This window comes from Sminthopsis crassicaudata, chromosome 3, assembly GCF_048593235.1.
Source record: "Sminthopsis crassicaudata isolate SCR6 chromosome 3, ASM4859323v1, whole genome shotgun sequence".
NCBI lineage: Eukaryota > Metazoa > Chordata > Mammalia > Dasyuromorphia > Dasyuridae > Sminthopsis > Sminthopsis crassicaudata.
The window spans coordinates 37,270,742-37,297,410 of NC_133619.1; the positions used below are offsets into that span (position 1 = coordinate 37,270,742).

At 36.6% G+C, this 26,669-nt stretch overlaps 1 protein-coding gene across 3 annotated transcripts in view; it reads right to left on the reverse strand.

Annotated features, from left to right (window-relative positions):
- Positions 1–25,348, reverse strand: part of PEX5L (peroxisomal biogenesis factor 5 like) — a 260,490-nt gene extending 235,142 nt beyond the window's left edge. For all 3 annotated transcript variants that reach the window (XM_074298262.1, XM_074298261.1, XM_074298260.1), the window contains exon 1: positions 24,802–25,348. In XM_074298262.1, coding sequence (XP_074154363.1) covers positions 24,802–24,822 — 21 coding nt within the window. In that variant the 5' untranslated portion in view covers positions 24,823–25,348. The remainder of the gene's footprint in view (positions 1–24,801) is intronic.
- Positions 25,349–26,669: the final 1,321 nt, after the last annotated feature.

Consider the following 26,669-nt stretch of genomic DNA (forward strand, 5'->3'; position numbering starts at 1 on the left):
TCACCTAGCATTTATTATGCACCTACTATGTGCCAGACAGTATGCTAAATGATGTGGATACACAGAAAGGCAAAAGGCAATTTCTATTCTCAAGGATCTCACATGTAAGCAACTATTTACAAATAAGATCCCACCCCATTTTGGGGTTTTCTTGGCAAAGATAATGAAGTAGTTTATCATTTCCTTCTCTAGTTCATTTTACAGATGAGAAAACTGAGGCAAAGAGTATTAAGTAACTTCCCCTGGCTTACACAGCTAGGAAATATCTCAGACAGGATTTGAATGCAAGAAGATGAGTCTTATTGACTTTAGCTCCACCACTGTATTGCACTACCTGACTGCCCTCACAAATAAGATATTTATAGGATAATTTGAGTCTAATCTCAGGGGAAGGTCCTAAGATTAAAGAGTATTGGAAAAGGCTTTGTGCAGAAGGTGCACCTTTAAGGGATAATTGAAGGAAGTGGGGGAAACCAGGAGGTGGATCTTGCAATCTCACTTAAATGGAGTGCACGAGGTGGGGGGAAGGGCTGAGAAGAGGATGATAGAGTCTGGATAGATCATGAACAATCATATATCAGATTTAGGGATTTGAAAGGAAAGCCTTCATGTTTCTAGTCTCTCCTTCACAATCCAAACAATGCAGTGTGAATGAAGGAGAATGAGTGCTCTATTTGGAGTTAGAAGACTTTAACACTTAATAATTTGTGTGATTTGGGCAAGTCTTTCTCAATCTCAGTGTCCTCAAAGGGAGTTGGGCTAGATATCCTCAAAAGCCTCTTATACCTCTAAATCTTCAAGTGAAAGAGAGAAGTTTTGGACATGATAAATGTAATAATCACTGACTTATAGTGCTTGAGACAATATGGTATCTGAGGAACTGGTCTTGTAATTGGGGGGGATACCTGCTGGCTGAGTGACCCTAGTAAAGCCACCTAATTTATAAATGCCCCAGACAATTTTCAAAGACTCTTGGTTCAAAGAACAAATCTCATCAACTGATTTGCATTAGTAAAATGCCTTTCTCTCTGGCAGCTCCCTACTCTGATCAGACCTGCTCTTAAGTATATAAATAGTCCTTTCAAGTTTGCAGAGCACTTTAATATATTATCTTATTTGTGGATTACAACAACCCAGTGAGATAGGTACTAAAGGTAAGATTATCCCCATTTTACAGAGGAGAAAATTGACTCTCAGAAAGGGATAGTGACAGTGAAGATCTTAATTCATCTCTTCTTATCTTAATTCTAGGAATTCTTCCACTAGGTCTCACTAATATAGGAAAAAAAAAAAAAAACTTCAAATGTCTTACCCTAGAGTCATTATATTCTATTACACTATTAATTATCCTGGTAATTTTGCTGTGGATCTGTCCCTGGTACTGGAAAACTGGACGAGTCTGGTACATTCCTGCTGTGATGAAACATTTACATAATAATTTCTTCTTATGGGGGAATCCTTTGGGACTGTGATTTCATCCTGGTGTGGAAAAACTCCTCTACTAATACAAATCTACAGCTCATTGGCAGCTAAAGATTTTTAAAAATTGCCTCGGATCCTGAGATGTTACAATGCATATGTATGTCAGAGGCAATAATTTTATCGAAATATTCCTGATTCTCTCTCTCTCTCTCTCTCTCTCTCTCTCTCTCTCTCTCTCTCTCTCTCTCTCTCTCTCTCTCTCTCTCTCTCATACTCACTACACATATTTTATTTATGGATTAAAAAGATCTGAGGTTTATGACAAACTGTAAGATAAACATGAAAGGTTTAATATTTCTATTTTAGAGACGAAATTAATTTTCAGAGTGATTAAATGACTTCCTCATGGTCACAGAGCTAGTAGGTACTTGAGATTGAATTCAAACCCAGGTCTTTTACATTCCAATTATGATATAAAAAGAGGTGAGGAAAATGGAATTTTTGAGCCCAATAAAGTCCAAAAATATTATTGACTTCCTCTTCCTTCGGGTCTTTTGTGAAGTTACTGAATTCTATCAAAGTTAGCCTCATTCCTGGTGCTTCAAGTACTTGGGTGAATGAGGATGACTAACCACTTTCTTTTGAATTCCAAGTTCTTGACACCACATGGTCTCTCTGAAAATTGACAAAAAGTGACTATTCTAAGTACCATTGTTCTTAAAACTCAGTGGTAAAGAAGGATTTCTTTGATGGAAGCCTAGATCAGAATATGATGCCAGATCTGCATTCCTCTTAAGGTCAAGGGTCATACCAAGATTTTGTTGAAAGTTGCAGGTGCCCTGAACAACATTATGGGCCCTGTCGATACTTGGGCTTTCAAAGGACTTGACTGTACAGGTGGGCTTTGCATGTCAAGCAGGGTTTCTGAAGTATAGGACAAGAAGAATAGATACTCTACATAGGTGAGGATATGGCTTCTTTGGGATAATTGTCCTATTTCTCAACAGTAGACAAGAAGTTCATAAAAGTAGGGTTTGTGAATATGACATGCACTCTACAAGTAAGTTCTGGATAAAAATGATTCATATGTCTTTGAGAATCATATAAGAAATCAGATAGCTGGATAATAAGTCTAGTATGAAGACCTACGTGATCCACAGTGATAAATGTGAATGGAGTACAGATTCCAGTTATTTTGTTTAACCTCATCAAACCAAGTTATTAGCTACAACATAGGCAAGCCAACAAAAACAAAATCCCACAGGGAAAAAATGAATCATGTCTTTGAAAATAACTCAGGTACACCAGAAAAGCCTCTAAAATTATAGAATCAGAATGAAAAGTCAAGATTTAAGCCAGTCGCCCAATATAAAGTATTCAGGTCTTTATTGCAAAAAAGCTCAAATATCTGAATGAATGATTGAGTTTTTACTTTTCCTCTGAATCCTTTCACCCATGATCCATAGGGTCTAGATGATGAGTATCTATTTCATGTCTGCTGAGATCCTTTTTCCCAAAAACTCTAAAAATTAAAATGAAAATTTCAAAAGTAGGATGAAAACTACTCTTCAAGAAGTGGTCAGAGAATTTAATTCATTCCATTCCACTAAAGATTTGATGTCTGATCCATTGATAGAGAATATATTTATGTATTTGTGTGATGATTTAAACTGAAGAAAGAAAATATTTAGATTCTGTTCCCCAAACTTTCCCAACAGTTTCTGACAAAACTTGTGCAAGTCTGTTAATCTTTCTATGGGCTTCACCCTACCTTTCCCCATGTGGAATAATCAATGATCTACCCATATCATACTCATAAGAATTGTGAGGATTAAGTCCTTGGAACCTCTGGCATGAAAAGAACTTTCACAGTGCAGTCAATCAACACTCATTTAACAAACATTTAAGAGCAAGAAACTAGTATTACAGCTGGACACGGGAGTGGCAGATAGCCTCAGCTGAAAGTATTTATAGATTTTTAAATAAGAAATTTTTAAAAATGTTAGATTAAAGATCTCCTCCTTCACCCAATCTCCATGCCTTAAAAATACATTGAAATCTTCAAGAAGCAATGGTCCCTGAACCCTACTATTTTTTAATATAATATTTCATTTTTCCAATTAGATATAATTCCAATTTTCAACAATCTTTATTTTTAAATAAAATTTTGAGTTCTAAATTTTCTTCCTTTCTTAACAGCAATATAGTCAAGGAATATGAATAAATAGTTCTCAAAAGAAGAATTAAAATCTTTTTGCAATCATTTGAAAGAAGTTCCAAATAACTAATAAGAGAAATGCAAACCAAATAAACAAACCAAGGTTTCACCTAAGACTCAGCAAAGTGCCAAAGATGAAAAAAAGAATAATTAATGGTGGAGGGTTGAAGGATACAGCCACACAAAAACATTGTTGATAGAGCTGTGAATTAGTTCAACCATTTTGCAAAGCAATTTGAATTATGCAAGTAAGATGGCTCAAATGTCCACACCTTTTGATCTAGATTCCATTACTAGGTATATCCCAAGAAGATCAAGGATAAAAAGAAAGTTATCTATAGCAGCACTTTTTTATGGTAGCAAAGAATTAGAAACAAAGTAGATGCCCCTCAATTGGGGAATAATGAAATAAATTGTATTTTATGAATATATTTGGAATATCACTGTGCAGAAAGCAATTGTGAACATACTTAATATAGGGAAGCATGGAAAGACTTATATGAACTGATACAAAATGAAGTAAGTAGAGCCAAGAAAATAATATGCACAATGACTAAAACAATGTGAATGGAAATAACAATCACAATCAAGAAATTAGTAAAATGATAAAAAAAAAAATACAAGTATTGTCCCAGTGGAGATATGAGAAAACATTTCTTCCTGATCTTTTGTGGAAATGGGAATCTACAGATTTAGGACACTGCGTGTAATGTAATTTTTGATATATTAAGGTTTCTGTGAATTTTCTTTTTTTCTTTTACTTTCTTCTAAAATTATTAATTATGAATGAAGACCCTCTGGGAGAGGAATAATGGACACAAGTGAAATATAAAAAATGTGAAAACAAAATATATTAATAAATATTTTTTTTTAAAGAAAGCTCAAAGTCAAAAAGCTCCCAAATCAGACTGGCTGCGCAATACTAGAAAAGTCATCTAGACTTAATGCTCCGGCCAACTCTCTAGGATTAAAAATTGCAAAGCAATTGATTGTTACATTTTATAGATGAGGAAACTGAAACCCTAGATATATGTGCAAAGTCCTACAGATAACAAATGACAGAGCTGTGTTTGAACCCAAGATAACTCATTACAAATCCAGAGCAGTTTCCATTATTCCCTCCAGGGAAAATTTTGAAAAACTCTCATCAGCTCTAAATTAATCAACCAATCAACAGCAAAATAGTCTCTACCCTTAAGGAATATATAATCTAAGAAGAGGGATAACATGTATCCACACAAGTATATAGGGGATATATAAAGAAGAATACAAAGTAGTTTGGGGAAGAGGCATACTGGCAGCTTAGGGGGAGGGACAGGAAAAGCTTTATGAAGAAAGGAATTTTGAACCAAGTTCTGAAGGAACCAGGGATTCCCACAAATGGAGATATGGACAGACTACACTACAGTCTTCCAGGAGTACCAGTGTATTACAGGAATAGTGCAAAGAAAGGGATAGGACAAGCTAGGGGAAAGGGGCCATGGGAAAGGATGGAGAGCTTAGAGTGAACATGAGTAGTATGAATACAAACATGATAGGCAAGTCCTATGCTCTCTGGGGAGAGTGCTCAGGGCAGTTTTCACTGTTAGATTTTATAAAGCCCACCTGATGATATTGAGGGATGCTTAGGATCCAGGTTGCTTAGGATACACATTGCAATCAAGTCTAGGGTTCTAACCATTATGCAATACTGTCTTTTTCTGGCTTTGAATTCTACATGGGTGATGACTCCATAGCTGTAATTACAATGTACTCAGTAAATTACCCCAAACCTAGTTTGCTGATTTATGCAGTTTATTTCTGCTTGGTGCCTATCAATAGTGTCTGAGATTGTCTCACCCTAGCTTGGTATAGTTGGTAGAAGTAATAGTTCCCTGGCTGAATTCTTGGAGTTGCACCTCTGGAAGTGGGGGAAGATGGAGCCAGTCATGGTCAGAACAGTTTCAGCAGAGTGGGCCAGCTCCTGATGGGACCTTGTGTGTCAGGAGAGATCCCAGAATCAGGGAGAAGGGGGTAATTTCATAGGTTGGCAATGCCTTGGCTCTGTCCTTTGCTATGATAGCAATCAATAACTAAGCTCCCCTTGCTCCTCTGCTTTATTTACACAAAGCACCTGCTTCTTGGGCTACGCCATTTAAACTGGTATAGACCAGTGAGAGTTAAGCATCATATTAAAAGGAAAGGACGAGAATTCAAAATGACCTTGAAAAGTTGGAGAAATGGTCAAAAACAAATGGAAGGTTATATTTCTATTTCTAGAGCTTTAGCCACTGATTGCCCTCAGGCTCTGAGAAGCTCAAGCCACTAAATACTGTAGAATGCTTTGACAGTGGAAGGCTGGTTAATTACAGTGGCAATCTAATTATAAGGTTTCCCTGTAATTGATTCTTTTTCAACTGTGTAAAATCTTCCCTGGATGTGCATTTGCTCCTGAATCACAAGGGAACAGGGAGCAGATCCTAGGGGGTCTTGTCCTGATAACTATCAGGAAGAATTCTTCAATTGCATGCTGAGGAAAGACAATGATATAAGAATTTTTTTAAAAGGAGGAATCTTAGTAGCAGAAAGTCCGGCTGCCCAAATTATAACTGAGGAGAGACTATGCACAAATCACACACAAAATGTCACTTTATACATCTTAGTTTCAGAAATGCAGGCCAACTTTTCCAAGACTTTAAGTAGCTAATTCGAGGGTCCTGAACCATCTAATTTTGAAAATATGACTATGATCATATGATACTCTGCCCTATTAAGATATGTGTGTACTTGGTTTGAACCACATTACTCTGATTCTATTTTGTATGGCCTCATCTCTAGACATGCTGCTCCCACCACTTTGAGACCAAGAGTCAAGTTCATTTTTGACTTTGTAGCCCTAAGATGAGACAGAGTTCCTGCTGGCATGTGGAAGAAGCAGACTATATAGTGGAAAGAGCACTGACTCACTAGTCAAAAAACTTGATTGCAGATTTCACCTTTGATTCTTTCTACCAGCGTGAACTTGAACAAGTCACTTAACAGTGGAATTCATTTTCTTTCTTTCTAGAAAATGAATGAATTGGGCCAAATGGTCCTTGTAGTTTCTTCTAGTCTAGATTTATTATTCTATAAAGACAGTAAGTGCTTAATACATGCTTGCCAGTTGAATTGAATGGGACCAAATGAAAATATACTTTGCTCAGTCTCATCCCAAGTTTTTTTCTTCTTTTTAGATGACAAAATTATACTCATGTCTTGTTATAGCTTAGCAATCTAGTTTCTAAGTCCATCAATTCAAATGAAACTGTTCTCTCTAAAGTTAACAATAATCTCTTAAAATTGTGAAATGTAATGGTGCTGTTTTTTATATTTTAATCTTCTTGGATTCCCTACATCATTTGACTCTGATAACCACTTTCTTCTTCTGGACATTATTTCCTTTCTGGATTTTCGTTCTACTATATTCTCTACTAGTTTGCCTCTATCATAAAAATAGAAACTCCACTATTTAGCTTTTGAATCCCTATACAACCTGATTTTACTCTTATCTTTCCAATTTCATTGAATATTCTTCTTATTCTTTCACTCTTCAATCCAGCAAACTAACCTTCTCTCTGTTCCCCACCCCTGCCCCTTTGATATGCCATCTCTCATCACCACATCTATTGGCTATATCCATCTGCATCTCCCCTTATCTCCATCTGATTGAATCCTCTTCCTTTAAGGTAAATCTCTGCCACCATTTTCTGCATGAAATCTTTCCCAATCTCCCCAATTGCTAATGTCCTCCCTTCCTAATTTGAATATATGTCTATATATTTACACTGCATACAAGTTTATGTGCCCTTATCTCACCCATTAGAATTACCCTGATAATAGATTTTTTTTGGTTCTTTGAACCTGTATTCCCAAGGTTTAGAACATAGTAAAATAATTACTTCTTGATTCCTTGAGATAATCCTGAGTTCCACGAAACTAGACCAGTAGAGCACAAACTCTGGAAGAGCCTACCAAAGTGGAAAATCTTTGTGGGAATTACTATCTGAAGAATAGGGTAACTAAAATCAGGCAGCAACAAGCACTTATTAATCACCTACTATATATTGGGCATTTTGATAAATGCTTGTGAATGCAAACATAAAAATGAAGTCATCTTTGATTTCATGAAGCTTTTTTATATCAAAGGAAACCGCACATGTATACATGTATACATACATCTATATAGGTGGGTATACAGTTTTATTTATATATATATATGAATATGCATAAAAGTATGTATATATAAACACATGTGCATTATATGCATAGGGGCATAGTAGCTTATATGATATATAATTTGAGGATATATACATATACACATATAAGCATATATATGTGTACATCATATATACATGTATATTTTACAAAATATATATGTATGTGTATGTATATATATATATATATATATATATATATATATATATATATATATATACAGGGTGGCATACTAGAACTACTGCCAGCTTTGGAATTAGAGGACCTGGGTATTCAAAGGAAGTCTTCAAGTAGAGATTGGATGGTAACATGTTGGGTGTATTATAGAAGGCAAATTTGTGACACAATGAATACAGTTCTGGACTTAAGAATATGGAAGATATGAATTAAAATCTGCCCTCAAATACTTAGTAGCTATGTGACCCTGGCCAACTCACTCAATTGTTATCTACCTCAGTTTCCTCATTTGTAAAATGGGAATAACAACAGCATCTACTTCCCTGAGTTGCTCTGAGGAACAAATAATACAATATTTATAAAGTACTTAGAATAGTGCCTGAAACATAGGAGGAGCTTAATAAATTCTGGATTTTTAATAGGCTTTCTTTGTGGGTTTTAGTTTGGATTAGATGATCATCACACTCAGATTTTGTGAATTGTGACTTGCAATTTGCAATGTAGTGACCTTGGACAAATCACTTAAGCTTTATGGATCTCCTATATATAATTAAGGAGCTGCATTGGATGATCTCCAAGGTCCCTTCCAGAATTAAATCTGCAATTATATTAAAGATAATGAATATTTTTAGCCATAATAGCTCAGGACTCCATCTGCTAAGGTGAGAAGGGCTGATGGTTTATGATATGAGAGATAGTAACGGGAATAATAATAATACAGATAACATTTATATAGTACTTTACAGATGCCAAAGCATTTTACATATGTTATTTCATTTGATCTTTACAACAGTCCTGTGATGTAGGTATTATTATTATCATCTCCATTTTATACATGAAGAAATTAAGTCAGATAGAAGTGAGTCACTCAGGGAGACACAACTATGGTTGGAAGCAGAAATTGAGCTCAAATATTTTCGTTTCTAAGTCCAACATTCTAGTGACACTTAGTTCAGAACTCTTGAATGTTATATTTCATCCACTTTGATGAAAGCAAAAGTCTTTTGAAGAGTTAAAGAAGGATTTCCATCAGGGTTTATATGAAATGGAGCATTAATAATGACTTCTATTATAAATGAGAATGGGGATATTGAACATCTTACTTTTTTCTCTAATTCCTTGGAAGATGATATAGGTGCAGCTAAGTAGTGCAGTAGACATAATGTTGAACCTGGGATTTAATAAATTATATATTTTTGTTGTTGTTTAGTTGTTTCAGTCACATCCAACTCCTCATGAGCCTATTTAGGATTTTCTTGACAAAGGTACTAGAGGGGTTAGCCATTTTCTTCTCTAGCTCATTTTACAGATGCAGAAACTGGGGCAAACAGATGATGGGAGTTGATCAAAGTCACACAGCTATGTCTGGGGACTGTATGTGTCAGGGGACAGATTTGAACTCATGATGATGAGTCTTTCTGCTTCCAGGCTCAGCACTTTATCCACTATACCACCTAACTGCTCAAGCTATATATATTCCAGCTTTGAAATTCATTTCTCTCAGAAGTAAATGTATGAATTAGCAGGTGATTTCAAGCTGCTCTTGAATGGACCCTGGGAGTTATCTTTAAACAGGTAACAGCAATAATGTATTTCTTATTCATGTTTTATTTTGAGATGAAGGGGACCTTAAAAGAGCAATTAATTATATAAATGATAAAAATAAGTCCAGAGTACTTTATCTTTTATTGATATCTTGTAGTTTTCTGTCACCTACATTTTCCAATATAGTCTCCCCCTCCCTTTTCAGAGAACTATTCCTTAAAATAATGAATAAAAGGAGACAAAATGTGCAGTAAAGCTACCCAAAATATTTTTTAAAATTCTGATATTAAATGCATTCCTCCATAATCTAAGTCCTTTTCCTTTGCAAAAAAAGCAGGTGGAGGCATCTTTTCATTACCTAGATATATTTAATGACTTTTCCAAGGTGGACAGAATGAATAACAGAAGCAAAACTAGAATCCAGGTCTTCTGACTTTTGGTGCCATTCTTTTTTTTTTCCATTACAGCATAGTAAGGAAAAAGTTCCTTATAATTTAGAAGAAGTTATACTACTACTATTAATAGGAATTAATGTTGTCCTCAATAATAATGCACATTTATATAATACTTTAAAGTTTGCAAAGCACCTTACAGAAATCTCAGTAGAATGGTTGCCTGATGGTAGAGAAATTGAATTTAGAAGACTAGAATCAAATTGCACCTTAGTAATTTGCTGTATAATTCTGGATAAGTCAAATCATCTCTCTGAGGCTTAGTATCATCAATTAGAACTTAATTCAAAACATTTATTAAATTATTTTGTATCTTGGGCACTTTTTTAAGTGCTAAGGCTATACATTTAAAAAGCACTTCCTGCCCTCAATGAGTTTATAATTTAATGGAGGAGACAATACAAAAAGGAAATTGGGAAAAGGAAGGAATACTAGGAGGCACCCTGTTTTGTGGAGGTAAAACCAAGCAGAAGTCCTGATGGAAAGCTGTGAATTAACTGGAATGTTCTGACCCTAGTCTTCTAGAAAGTAAGACTTTGGGAGGAGGTCAGAGCTCTACCATCTAGCCTTCCAGTCAGAGGGGAAAGGAGGCTGAAGAAGGTGGGAAGGATTTCTATAGAGCTTTAAGACTTGAAAACATTTTACAAATATCGTCTCATTTGACATAACAGCTCTGGAAGATAGGTACTTATCCACATTTTGCAGATGAGAAAACTGAGGCAAACAGGAACTAAGTAACTTTCCCAGAATCACACAGCAAATAAGTATCTGGGGAAGGATTTTGATAGCTAAGTTAGCAGTATGAGGATGAGATTTGGTGGTATCGGTTTATCCTAGGAGGGACATCTTCTTTGCTTGGGACTAATAATAATATCTGCCTCTTGTAATCAAACAAGATCATTTCCGCTTTGGAGAGTCACAGTAATGGCAAAGGTGTCCCAAAAGTCTTGCAGCAGTATTTACTTAAAAACACCCCATATGAATGCCATCTCTTATCATTTCTTTGTAACTGCTCTGTGAGATAAAGCTTGTAAGAAACATCCTATTATGCTACTAAGGAAACAAGCTCTGAGAGAAGAAATTACTTACCAATTACTTACAGCTAACAAGTGTCAGACATGGAATTCATAGCAAGCCTCTCCTGACTTCAAGGGAAGCTCTCTTTACTCTCTTTTCACTATCTGCCCTTCATTAGCCCTCATCCCAATAAAAATGGAAATCTTTTATAAACTAATCAGATATTTTATCTTAATCATAACAAATATCCTGATACATACAAACATCTAAGTAATTACAAAATTCCATATTTAACTAGAATTTTGTATAAAAAAGTGAAAAGTAGGGATTTAAATATTTTAGCAAAGGTTGAACAATCTAGCATGCAATCTAGGTGGCACCAGTATATATAAACACTGGACTTAGAGTCAGAAGACCTCTTTCAAATCTGACCTCAGATAATTATTGGGTGTGTAAATTTGGGAAAGTTACTTAATTTCAGTTTTCTTACCTGCAAAATGCAATAGGTACCCACCTCCCTGGGTCATTTTCTCAAATGAAACAATACTTGTAATGGCTTTGCAAACCTTAAACCTCTATAGAAATGATAGCTATTATTATTATTATAACCATTAAAAAAGACTTCTTAATTTAAAGAGAGATAATTAAGTTTCATTATTGACCCTGATGATAATTGTGACCTTATATAACACACTTTCTTTCTGTTTCTGTCTTCCTTTCTATATATCAATGTACACATATTTGTTTCATATAAGTTGTGTAATAAGTATCATAAGTATATAATAAATATAGGTATCATAGAAGTTGTGTAATATATACATATAATATAATAATATATATAATATAGTAATATAATAATATGTATTATATATATGTATGCCCTATATAAAAATAGCTGGTGATCTTGAATAAGTCATTTGAGGTCTTTGATCTCATTCCTGCCTACAGAAAAGCTCCTTGAGGAGAGGAACCGTTTGGTTTGGGGTTTTGTAGACCATTAGTTAGTGTAATATCTGGCCTCTGGTAGATACTTAATAAATGCTCATTGAACTGAATCAAATTGAATGAGGAAGTTGGTTTGCATTATTTCAAAGGTACTTTTCATCTCTGATGTTTTGGGATCCTAAAACACAATTAATATTGAAATATTGGTTGGATATTCTGTAAAAGCAAACTGCATAGAAATTATGGGGAAGTAAAAGCCAGAAGATCCTAGAACTGTCCTGGAAACCCAAATAGTTGTGGTAGAACTTAAGTGCCAGTGAGAACAAGATTAAAGTGATACAGAAAATTCAGAAAATTAAAAAAAAACTAACTAAAAAAAAATCAAACATTCTTCCTAAGGGGTTAGAGTCACAACAGGGAATGGAACCACCATTTTACTGACACAGGAACTATTTTCTGGACAAGAACATTCCTTCCACAAATGTAAGTTGGGGTCTCCTCTGCAATTTCTAGTAGTATGCCTAGAGGATTAAGAAGTTGTGATTTGCCTAGGGTGTGACCACTCTTCAATAAAAATAGGCTTTGAATCCAGGCCTTCTTGGCTCCCAGTCCAGCTTTGTAGCTCCTATGTCATGTTGTCTCTCAATTCTTCTTTAACATTCATTAATTGGAACAGGGTGTAATCAAATCAAGATGGGTGATACTCTGAAGAAGAGTACAGGATATTTGGACCTCAAATTTTAGGAGGGAAATTTGACTAAGTGGATTTATTGTGAGAGATGATGTATATAGTGGAGAGAGAGCTCTGCAATCAGAGCCAAGAAGACACAAGGCATTTTGCCAACTCTTAGGTAAGTTACTTAAGTTCTCCTCCTTCCTTATAGAAAATAAGGAGGTTGGACTTGATGGTCTCTGATGACACTACAGCCTTCATTCGATCGATTGTCTTATAGTCCAGAGAATAACTTGATCCACAAGGGTGGGGAAAGGGGAGGGGAGGAGAGGCAGCAGAAGCTGAGGCTATTCACTGACCATATTAGGGACTTAACTCCCTGTTGAATTAAATGTTAAGCTTGAGAAGAGACACTGTATGGGATGCAGTTTGCTTCCATCAATCATGTTCTGTTCTGAAGGACAGTCACACAAAAGAGAGGACAAACTAGTTCTCAATTGTTTCAAACTAGGCTCGATGGATAGAAGTAACCCAGAAGTAGATTTTAACTCAGCATCAAGAATTTTCCCATTAAATCAGCTCATATCTTAGGTCTCTTACGAGAATTCCTGGAAATAGTAAAACCAGGGCTGGATGGGCTATCTGTCAGGGATTTCAGTGAATGAATCTCTGACCTGAGAGTAATGATGGCCAAGATAACCTTTGGGAATCCTTTGAACTCTAGGGCAATGCAATGCATATGTTGAAAACTCATGAGAGTAACAGAGGGAAATAAGTTTCAGAGATGATGACAGATCTTTGGAAAAATCCAGTCACCTAAACTGAAAGATCAACCTTCAGAACTCATTAGCCACAACCTACTGATATAGCTTAATTATAGTGGAGGAACATATAAAGCCTAGGATCTCAGGTCACAATATGAGAGGATCAATCATTACAAGAAACAATTAATTAAAAAAAAACAAACTCCACTCAATAAAATCAAAGTTTTCTCTGAGGGAATTTTTGCAGGAAGCTTATCTTTTTTTGGGGGGGTTTTAACCTTATTACGTATTTTATATATGTATTATATATATTATATATACAACATATATGTTAAAATAATTATATTTTTATGTTTATCATATGTTAGTTCTAATATTCAGTACCAGTGGAGGTTTCCTAGAGAAAGTGGTGCAGTCTCTCTTATACCATCTGAGCTAAAAAAAGAGAATCTATTTTTTTTATTGAATCTACTTATTCATCATCACAAACTCCATGTTTCTATGACCAAGTTCCTAACTTTTCCCTCATATAATACTTTACCTCCTGTTCCATGCATTTTCATTGGCTGTCCTCCATGCCGGGAATTTTCTCTCTTCACTTCTGCCTCCTGGCTTCCCTAGCTTCCTCTATGTCTCATACCTTCTGTGAAATATCTTTCCTGTTACTCCTTCATTTTTAGTGCCTCTCTTCTGAGATTAGTTTCATTTTCTTCTGGGAATATAAAATATATATATTTTATACATACATATATATGTACATGTATATGCATATGTTATATATATATATATATATATATATATATATATATATATATACACACATATATATATAATGCTTGAACATATTTGTTTGCTTATTGCCTTTCCCATTAGACTGTGAACTACTTGAGGACAGGGACTTTTTTTGCCTTTGTGTTCCAGAATGTAACATAGTATGTAGAACATAGTTGATGCTGAATAAAAGGCTTGTTGCTTTGACTTGCATTTTATATTATAGTACTGAATAAAAAAGAAAAGAAAAATAGAATGTTCTTCAATTACACCTTTTTTTAATTCTAGAATAGTGGAAAGAAAATTGAATTTGCATTCTGAGGTCCTAAAACCCAGATCTGAGGATTACTATTTATTTGACCAGTGACAGTCATTTAACTCAATGTACCTCAGTTTCTTCATCTGTCAAATGAGGAAGTTCTTCCAGCTCTAGATCAATTTCCTGGTATTTGTGTGGAATTAAATATTTAATCTCTCTGGGCCTCAATTATCTCATATGGAAATTTAGAGAGTTGGACTAGATCTTCTTTAAGGTCCCTTTCAACTCTAAATATTTCCTTCTATGTTTTCTTTTTCAAATCCAGTAAAATTTTACTTTCATAATAAACTAAGTCAACCATTGGGAGTGGCAAAGATTCAAGTGGTTTAATGGGCCATAGCTTAACTTTGAGACCAGGGAGGGATATCTCTTTAGGTAGATTTCTGGCATCTGATATAGTACCACACTCTCAGCACCCTCTGTGATTCATAGCCCACCATCTGGTGCCCTTTTTGAAAAAAAATCAAGTTGCTCTTCCCAAAAACCCTTGCAGGGTTTTTTCCATAAGCCTTTCTGAACTAGAGGAAATCCTTTAGGGAGCTCTCCCCTCTCTGTGCACCTGCATTGAAAATTCCCAGGCCTGGCTCAAGTTCTTTGCACTTCTGAACTGCTAGCAGGGGTGAAGGAGATTTCCCTTGCATGGGATGGCAGTAACCAGCCTCTTTCTATGGAAACAAGCTCATTATGATCATTTTTTCCCTTTGTGAAATTCCTCATCAGTTATTCTCAGAAGTGGGGATGGAGGGGGCTAATGGAGAGGGAGACAAGGAAAGAGACATAAAAGTAAAGAGAAACCATTCCTGATCCCCCCAATTTCTAATGCACCCCTTTCCTAAATCAGCATGTATATACATGTATATTCATGTGTTTATGTTATCTCTCTTATAAAAAGTAAGGATCTTGAGGTCAAGGATTTTTCACAACACTTGAAACACAGTAAATGCTTAATAATGCTTATTTATTAATTGATTAATTTATTAGAAAGCCCTGCCAGGTCCTTATTATGGTGTCCATGAAATTGAATTAAAATATTTTGATCATTACTATAAATAGTTCCCTTTGTGAATCTAAATATTCATGTGAATTCATGCATTTAAGCAAATTATTCTGAGAAGGGGTCTCTTAAGTTTCGCCAAATTGCCAAAGGCATCTATGACATAAAAGGTTGAGAACTTCTGTTTTAAGACTCCTCTCTGTGTGTTAATGCAGAAAGAATTGAGCAAAACTTGAATAATTTATGTAACACTAACAATGTTATGGGGAAAAACAAGAACTTTGAAATCAGACTTTAGATTATTGATTAATTCAATGACAAACCTTGTGTTCAGAAGATTGAAGAGGAAACATACCACTCACCTTCTGCCAATGAGTTGGTAAATTGCAAATGCAGAGACAGAGACTTTTGGGTATGGCCAATTTGGGAATTTGTTCTACTGAATGTTAAAATGAGGAGTTTATTATTTTTTTTTTTCTTACTTTTCCCTGGGGTGTGATAGAGGGCGGCAGGAGGAATAGATTATATCTAACAATACATATTTTTTTAAAAAATATTAAGCCTTGCTTCAGTATCAGAGGGACTTGATTCTGTTACTTATTAGTTCCATCTTTTGCAAATTAATTATCCTCCCTGATCCTCAGTTTCCTCTCCTGTAAAATGAAAAAGTTAGCCTAGTTGATCTCTTAGGATTCCTTCCAGGCTACTAATCTTATGATTTCTCTTTTAGTTCTTCTTGCTAAAGGCTATAGTATTGATAGCTTGGCCTAATGGAATTTCAATAGGGTTGGAAGATATATCTTTCCACTCTTCAGAACTAATTGTTAACATTATAAAGAGAGGTTTATAATGCAGACTGGCACTTAAAATGCAATTTAAATAGGATGAAATAAAACAACCCTGTACCGGTAGTGGGCCTTTTAAAACTTGACTCCTTGGATTTCAACAGTTTTTTCTGTTTCCATTCTTCATAAAAATGCATATGTGTGTCTCTGTGGAATCATAAAGGCATCCCCTACTCTAAAAAGACAAGAGAAAATGCAAGCCCCCAATTAACTGGTATTTATCTATCAAAAGGGAATAGCCTCAAGTCCATTATATATGAAGCTCATCTCAAGGGGGTGTTAAACCTGGAGAAGAGAAGGACAGGGTGCAGCTATAATCAAATATTTGAAAAGCTGTTCCATGGAAGCCAGACTAGACTAAATTCTATTCAGGTACTGAAAGTAGAAATATAAGCCCTGAGTTTCCATTCTGCATGGGAACAGGCTTGGTGAATAAAAATAATTCATTTCAATTAAAACTGTCCAAAAATGGAAGGAATTGCTTTACTATGTAAAAGATGCCGCTTCATCAAAGGTTGGATGTTTTCTTAATGGTGATGCTGTAAAGGGGATTTGTTTTGAGGGATTTGACTTAGACAGGATTAGGGGTTCTTAAGCTGGAGATGTAAACTTGTTATATTTTTAATACCTTGATAACTTTGCATTATAGTCAGTTACTTTATATTCCTATATATTTCATTTTATGAATTTTTTGAGAAGGGATCCATACTATTCACCAGAATGCCAAAGTGAACCATGACTAAGAAAAAATTAGGAGCCATTAGCTTACATGGTACTGAAGTTCTGTTATATTCTGAGATTCTGGAATTTGTCTCTAGCACCCATGAGGATTTGTGGAGAAAGGAAGCTATAAATGTATATTACTCTAACCTCTGATCCATTCTTAAATCATAAGTGAACTTAAGTACCACTATGATCAACATGCTCATTTTTCAAAGGAGGAAACTGAGACCCACAGAGCTCAAGTGATTTACTACATAGACAATAAGTAGCAGATCTAGGATATAAACCTGAGTCCTTTGGGGCCAAGTTTAGTGCTTTTTTCATTGTGTAATACTGAGATAGTCATTTGAAAAGAGGGAAATCCTTTATAAATTCTGAGGTATAAAAATATAAGGAATATTTCATAAAATTCTATTCATTTTATTTTTTCTTCATGATTATAATTGAAATTGTTCTCATTTGTAGGTACTCTAGACCGTCCAAAATCTTGATTGTTTCATCCTATGTTCTTTGGGATTATTGCTCCTGCATATCCAGTTTTTCTGATTAAAATGCCTTTTCATGCTTGTTTTTCTCTTTGTTCCATTTTCTAGCATTGAATAGACAAAACATCCCAATGACTCAATTTAACTCTTTACATGTTCTTGCAATAGGCAGACATGTTAGTAGTCATGAGTGTGGATCAAAGACTAGTTGTACTTTCTTGCTGGGTTGTGTAAGGAGCCAAAAAGACCATGGGTCTAAGCATTTTGTAAACTGCAAACCATGGAATAAATATGGTCTGCAAACAATCAGAAACATGAATAATAGATGCATATATGTATATATGTACTTATAATTTTTTACATATCTAGAAATGTTCAATAAATATCAAAATTACACTTTTTTTTTCTGAGGCAATTGGGGTTAAGTGAGTCACCCAGGGTCACACAACTAGGAAGTGTTAAGTGTTTTAGGTCATAGTTGAACTCAGGTCCTCCTGATTTCAGGGCTGGTGCTCTAAGTACTGTGTCACCTAGTTGCACCCAAAATTACACTGAAACAGTGGGATTTCAGGAGAATATTCTGGCTAATCAGATATTATGGTTAATAGACCAAATATACCATATATGTACCAAAAGATTAATGATTTAAAAACAAAACTTTTATACCAGATTCATGATTTTGCTGCTTTAGGAAACCTCCTCTAGTGATACAGACCAATCGTTTCTCTTTGACTTACAGTCTTTAAAAGTTGCATGGAGCTGAGGGGCAGAGAGGCAGCGCTGAGGGAGTAAAGGATTTATTCAATTTCATATAACTAGTGCATGTTAGAGGCAGATTTTAAATCCAGGTTTTTCTGATTCATAAGCTCATTATGCCATGTTATTTATCCCTCAAAGAATTAGGAGATTCAAATGCCTCCTGAACATTGAAATGATACAGAACATAATTTAGTATTTCATGGATGATTCAGGATGCAACTGAGCATTTTGTAGAGCCTTATCTTCAATTATAAGCATTGTAATTTTTTCTTATAGTACAGACATGTTAGTTAATAGTTCCCAGACTCTCAAAGGTGGAAAAGATCTTAGAATTCATCTAGTCCAACTCATATTTAGCCAAAGATTCTTCTCTATATCCCCAAGAATTCACTTGTAGTCTGTTTTAAGATATGTTATGGGGAAGTTATTATTTATTCAGACAGCCTACTCTACTTTTGTATGGCTCTGATTTTTAGGAAGTTTTTCCATTTGTTGATCTGAAATTTGCCTACTTATTTATAATCCCTGGTCCTACTTCTACTCCATTGACCTATGAAAAAATGTCTTCTTCCTCTTCTTTATAACAGTCTTTAAAATACTTGGAAGACAGGTTCCCCTGAAACTTGTCTGGACTAAACATAATGAATTTTTTTAAACTGTTCTTCATTTGATATAATACCAACTCCTTTCACTGTCCTAATGGCCTGCTTGTGACAAGCCCCAGCTTGTTAAGATTTTTCAAGTAGAGATAATTGAATGTATTTAGTTCTTTTTTATGATAATCAAGGCTGATCTTGTGTGTTGTGAGAGCCAGCCTCATGATATTATAGGAGGAAAGGACAGAAATGGGCCCTGATCAAAAACAATCCTGTCACCTCTCAATTTACCATTGTAATTTCAATCTACCACATCTTGATATCTTTTATTCTAAAATCATTTATGGAAATGAAAAAAATGGTTCTACCTTAGTTATAAGTCATTTTGTACCAGATCTATAACTTGATTGTTATTGAGAACTTACTGGTGAGGAAACTTAACTCTACCAAATCAGATTATTACCTTTCCTGAAATTTGTAGTTTTAAAGAACTAACAAAAATGCCAAGAAATTAAGCAACTTGCACAGAGGATCAAAAGTCAGATTCACAACTCAATCCCAGATCCTTCTTGCTCCGAGGCTGGTTCACTATCCACAATGTCCTGCTGTACTTATTTATCAATCTTAGAGTAAAATAATGGAACACAAAATAGTTATAGGGCATCAAAGAGAGAAAGAATTAAATAGAGTAGGGGGAAAGATAAAAGTAGGGTTTAAAACAAATTACTAATTATCTATTAGGAAGAAATAAACCAACAATAACAATGACAACAAACTCCAGTACCACAATCAACAAGGGGAGCTAACTGGAGCAGTGGGTAGAGTACTGGTCCTGAAATCAGGAGAACCTGATTTCAAATTTGATCTCAGTCACTTACTTTTTATGTTACTCTGAGTAAGTCATGTAATCATATTTGCCTCAGTTTCCTTATCTGTTAAATAAAGTGGACAAGGAAATGGCAAATCATTTAAGTATTTTTTCTAAGAAACCCCAAATGGTATCCCAGGGAGTATGATTCCATCGAAATGACTCAACAACAACAACAACAACAACAACAAAAACAACAAAAGCACACTGACTGACTCTCATATGACTTGAAAAAAACCCTGAATTATGTGTCAAATTCCACTGGCTGCTCTTCCAATTCTAAGAAAATCTGTAAATATGAGATCTTGCATCTTTAGTTTCAATTAAAATCTACTATGAACTGGAATTTAGAGAGTGAGAATAATAATAGAGAAAAAAGAATGACAAAGAGATAGAAGAGAAGGCAGAATGTCAAAGAAAAAAAAACTTTGCCTCTTCATAATTTTGTCTCTTGCTGGGTCAGATTATGATAATACCGTGCTAGGATGATTTTGAAGAAAACAATATACAGGCCCTCCTGTGGACTGCATGCCTTTATTTCAACAAAATTTGTTCCTGATTCATGACAGTTGTTTGCTTCCCTTTGCTCAAAATTATTTTGTATTTAATATGTATATATCTTGTATTTACTTCTGTCTGTTCATTTAATATCCACCCACCTTCAGTAGAATGAAAACTCCAGAAGGTCAAAAAATGTTTTTGTTTTTGTCTTTACACCATACTAAGCACAAAGTCAGGAATGTAGCAGGAGCTTAATAAATGCTCCTTGGCTTGAATTGCTTCGAACTGAATTCACTAATAATTTCCAGAGGAGATAGACTGATATCTTTAGCTTAAATATAAAGAAGGTTCTCTTCTTTCTGTATTGGGTGCCCAGGATTTCCCTAATACTGTATGTTTTTGTTAAAGCTATAATTAAAATGCTGAGAAACCAAGAAAGAACAGCCAAATGGTTTGTCTGTGTATCTCTGTGTGTTATACAAAATTTTGAAAATAGGCTTTCAGGCAGAAACAAGAAACGTTGTGAGCAGCATGGTTTCTTCCGTCTTCAGTGAGGCTGCGTCTAGCTAATTTTGTAAACTACTTTTCTTTTTGAAGATCTCAACAGAAAAATAAACAGGAAGTCTCTCATGAAGATATACAAATGAAACCCAAGTGAAATGGCCAGTCAGAGTTGTTTATGATATGTTAATTTTGGAGTATTTTATATAATTCAAGATTTCAAGGGTGTGGGGAACTTTGGATTTACCTGGAATTGAGAGATTTGCCTATGGTTATAAACACAATATGTATCAGAGACAAGACTTGAACTTATGTGTCTCTGATTTCAAAACCACCTCTCTCTCTACTATCGCATACTGGGAAAACACAGTGGGTTTTGAGTTAGGGGTGACATGGATTCAAATCCTTGTTTTGCTACTTACTATACGTAAGACTTTGAGCAAGTCACTGCCCCCCTGCCCTAAAAAAGGGTACCTACCCATTCCTTACCATAAAAAGGAGCTTTTGTCCAGATCATCTTTTAGATTTCTTCTAGCTCAAAATATATGCTTCAGCTATTCAAGGTATTTCAAATTATTTCTCCATTGACAGCAAGACAAGCAGATGCTCTTTGTCTTTAAGAAGCCCAAGAACTGAAATTTGAATTGTCAAATGAAAACAACTCTAATGACAAAAGAATTGGTAACTTTTGTCACCAGAAATACCAACCAAACTTTAATTAGTATAATCAATTCCTCATAGTGGTTTCTTTTCTTGTTTGTCAACTAAAAGAAAAATCCTGATCTTACCTTCTTACCTAGACAATTGTGTTGTTCTCTATATTAGCTCAGAAACAGAGTTTTTCAAAGGAAGTAATTGGAGGTACAACTCTAGGGCTTTCATTAGCAGTTATAACTCACTTATGTGTATAGATATTGATATTGACAGGAATGGCTATTATATGAAAGTGCCATTTATTAGGAATGGAAAAATTTTCTCACAACTAGTACTAAATAATAGTAAGCATAACATAATTTCCATGGGGTCAAAGTGTAAAAAAATATAAAACTTATCCCAAAGAAGAAACCTTTGGCTAAATTGCTGGGTAAATAAAATTCCCGCTGAGGCTAATTAGTGAAGGCAGTGGGATTATAATGTACACAGTGACTGTAAGGTTAGGCCCCCAAGGTGTGTCTGATTTATGGCACTTTGGACTGTAGGTTAACCTTATGTTTGTCAAAATTACCGTAATATGGCTCTATGAAGCCTTTATGGTAAACTAAGAGTAGAACAAGGTTATAAAAATGTCCAAAGTTATGAGTTAGGTACTGTAGTTAATTATCTGGACTAAATCTCTCTGTGTAAACTCATGGCTCTTTTATACTTGCCAAACTGGTAAATACTCAACTATGACCACTGTAGGAAGCTAAGTTTCTTATTACAATAGTCCTTAATATCCATGAACTTTGTTTTGTGCTTTCATACTTATAGAAATATTTTCTCCCAAATCTGGGGAGAATTTTCTGAGTTTTTGATTCATCAGAGACCCTAAATGAAATTATTAGCCACACAATGCAGTTTCCCAACATTTTCTGTTCCATTCCTTTGGGGATCAAGAGGCCAAGCATTTTGCAAGTATTTCAAGCCTGTCTCATATTTGGCAGAAATGTTTCTTAATTTCCCCATCCCTAAGATCACTTTAGCAGATAGGATTCAAATTTTTAACCAAAACATTTGGTTATATTTTGGCTGTTTCCCCTCTTCTGCCCACCATTCTATCCTATGATTAAAAACAGGCGCACTCAAGAAGAAAAAGCTTTTAACTGAGTTCAGAACAATAACAGTAGAATAGAGACTTTGCCTATAGCCTAAAGATCTGTTTTTCAGAGAAAATCATAGTATGTTTTAAAAAATACTACATTCAGTTAATTAACAAATATATTATGGATCAAATCAGTATGTTATATTTAGGGGGTGAGAGCTGTCCCAATGTGAAGTCATATAATTAAATAATTCATAAGCATGATTCTTGAAGATCTGGAAATGCTAAGTGTACTGCCAGTGGTCAACAATAAACATTTATGGGGGTGGATTGGGAGGGTAATGAAAAAAGGTTTTATGTTCTAGATTTGGGGCTACCATATTGATCAGTCTTTATTTAGCAACATTTTCAAGTTAAGCTTGGCAGCAAAGAGATTTGTGATTCTTTTTTGCAGCAAAGCATCCTATTTGCTGTTTTAGCACTGCACAAGCAAAAACCATTAAGTTTTGTGCAGATCTTGAGTTTTAGGCTGAGTCTATCTGTCCCTGCAAAGTGAAGCAGAAAATGAGGGCAAGCATCTGGGAGATTAGGGTCTTCATAAAATCCTTTGCCTAATAATGGTCAGAAAATGGAGGAAGAAGTAGGTATATTTTGGCCTGAACCATCATCAATTTCTACTTCATGTTACAGGTATAAACCCAAGCTTGTGTGTGTGTTGTTCAAACAATCAAATATAGCTAATATAATCTTTCTCTGATAAAGTTAAGAAAATGCAGTTTTTGAAAAATTTCTCTGAAGTACCCAATTTTGATTTTGTATGGCTGTGTGCAGACAATCTTTTAGAAAATCTATTCTATTTAACCAAGCCCACCTGTTTTTTCCTTTTTAATGAGTTGTTTTTTGGGAGACAAAACACTATTCACAGATTTCATAATGGCATTCAAGTTCGAGGAGGGGAAAAGTATAAAATATAATATTCTTGAAGAATATATTTTTCCAATTCCTTATTATGAATGTCTACACCAAGTAATCTATATCCTATAAATATCATGCAAACAAACTACCATCCCCAGACTTAGAAGGCAGCTCCTAAAATTGATTTCTACCTTTCTTGACTTGTGTATTTTTGTTCCTCCTCCTAACAAATGTGATACATTTCATCAATAATTACCCAAACAGAATGAGGTCATTAATATAGAAAATGCTTTTGAAATTCTTGTGCTGATTCAGGTTTCTCACTAAACTTATTAGCAAGACCTAAGGCTGGGCTTGACATCTAAGTGAAGATATAGTCCAAAATAACTTCTCCCGAAATAGTACAGCAGTTGTAAACAGACCCGATCTCTTTACTCATCTGCAGTCCTTCAAACTGAAAGGACCAACAGCTTCAATATTCTCTCCCAGGCAATATACCTGTGTAGAGGTACTGCAACGTAGAAAAAGTCTGTGGCCGTTTGAGAAATGGAAAGCCAGGAGAACTCAGCCTCAGCTCATATCTCAGGAACTGTTTTAGTATTTCCTTTTCTTAAATGTATACCTGTATTTTTAAAGGGGAGGGGAACTTGCAAATGAGAATGGAAGTCAAGGTGAAAGTAATCTTGTCCAAAATACCGAGAGCGTTTGCATCATGGAGAGGTGGAGATCAAGGACGACACAAAGCAGCTCTTTCCCCTGAAAATGTTCAAGTCACTTGGACATGTGTTGGAGATTCAGGCTCCAAAGTCATTATGTGCCCACTGGGCACTAGAACGTCCCAAGATCTGAAGGGGGATGGGGATAGGAAAAATAGAACAACCCACTTTTAAAACAACATCAAAAATAATAGCACAGCAAGTTATCCCAAATGCCACGAACCCTTTGCAGACGTGCAAAGACCATGCCTTGCCTTGCCTTGCCTATTATTGTTTGCCCTTCAGCTGACATACATGCGGAGACGCCTCCATCAGATTGCAACAGTCGTGGAAACCGAAAACATTGACATTACAGATCTTTGCCCTGTTTGGGTTCTCTTCGGAGCCCGTTTGAATAGGCGGGCAGAATGCAAAGTTCACTAGCTTAAAGTTCCCAGAAATTCTCCCCCCTCTGCCCCAGTAAAAGACCCGTCTGGTTTCCTCTGTAGCCCTCGCACTCTCTTGTGGTGAACACATCTGACCCATTCTTTCACTTGTTGAGTTTGCCCTGGAACTTGCTGGCTCCATCATCTGTCCCTGAAATCAGCCCCAAAGCATCTCTGAGCCCAGGTTGGGTCTTACCTGCATGTGTCCCTGGTACATTCTGCTTGGGCTGCTTCGGGCCCCCGGAGGCGGGCCGGTCGTGTTCTCCCGTGTGGGCTGGCACACCGGGAGCAGCTGGGGGGGCGCCGGGGGTCTTGGGGCGGCTCAGCTCGGGTGCCCTTCTGCCTGCCTGCTTGCGTGCCCCTTAGCTCAGCTCAGCCTGGCTCAGCTCAGCTCAGGTCTCTGGCTCGGCTAGCCTCGGCTCCGCTCGGCTCCGGCTGCACCTTCGCAGTGCTGCAGGAGGCGAGGAGCTGTCCCCCAGCCCAGTGCTGAAGGCGAAGGCAGGAGGCAGCTAGTCCCCGCCTGGGAGAGGGAACAGCCCAGCGAGAAGGAAGCAAAGGAGGAGCGGGAGGAGAGGGAGGAGGAGGAATCTGAGAAGGAGGAGGAAGAGGAGGAGGAGAAAAGTCTCGCCCGTCCGCTCAGGAGCCGCTACAACTCTCTCCTTTTCCAGCCAACTCTTTCTCGCTTTCCGCTTGGCTCCTTCATTTCGCTCTCTCCAAGCGAACCCTCCTCCTCTGGGGGCCGGACCCCAGCCTCCCCTCCCCTCCCCTGACGTGAGCGCCCACCCCAGCTGCCGCCGCAGCTGCCGCCGCCGCCGCCGAGAGGTGCAGAGCACGAGCCGCCGGCGGGCGCGCGCCCCGGGGCCCCGCGAGCGTGCGCAGAGGCGGAGCGCGCGCGCGCGGCTCCCGGATTCCGCGGGGCGTTCAGGGCCAGCTTCAGGAGGCCGCTGCACCCTAGAGCTCGCGCGCGCGCGCGTGCCCTTCCACTGCAAAGGGTCAGCCTGCCCAAGATGGGGGGTGGAGGGGTGGTGAAAGGTGGGGAGTGGGAAAGCGCGCCGACGGCCTGGAGCGCGAGCTGGCCGAGAGGGCTATGGAGGGCTGGCTGCTAGTCCGTCCCCTGAAGGAGGGGAGGGAAGGGCTTGGGGGAAGGGGAGGTAAAAGGCATTTTCCAGTGTCACCAGGACAGTTGAGGCAAGCAGAGGCCTGCCTCAAGGCTCAGTACACAGAAGTGGCGGGGGACCCAGTTTGTTTTGGAGTTTCCATATGGTTCTGGGCAGTTATCATAAGTTATCTTAGCCCACAACACCAAGGGCCTTAATTCTGTCTCTGAGATCTATGTATGTATGTAGACACACACGTGAGTGCATATACAGGAGTCTTCCAAGAATGTGCATTCATACTCATACATAATACATATATATATGATATAAACATTCATGTATACACGTGTATTATGTGGGAGTGACATCCAATCAATCCAGGAGGCACTTAGGAGACATCTTCCAATATTGTAATTATACTATGTGTTGTAATATACATATTGTGTACACATTGTATACAATTGTAATCTAATGTATTGCATGTAGAGATACACACACATATATATGTTCACAAATATATACATGTAGCACTTCAGTCATATGCCTGTAGTTACATGTTTTCTGTTTTGGAGTGGGTTGGCTATGTTGTGGTTTGGGGTCATCCAGATATGAGATACACATGTGAGGGAACTGATGCTTTCTTCCCAAAAAAGGAATAATGATGTGGAGAAGTCTCAAGTAATCAGATTTAATGAAAAGGAAGATAGGTTGGACTTCATATTTATTCCAAATTGGCTATATACACACCATATGCATATGCATACACACATGCACGCACACATGTGTTTTATGGTATTTCTCTTTATAAACTCCATGTTCCAGAAAATGTCAACTTCCTACTCCCTCAATATGCCATATCCTTCTTTTGCTTGTTGTCCCTATGTGAGGAAAAGAGGGAGCTGTTTCAACTCTATCTCTCAGAATTCAGTCTTTCAAGATTCAGTTCACCTACCACATAAAGTCTTCC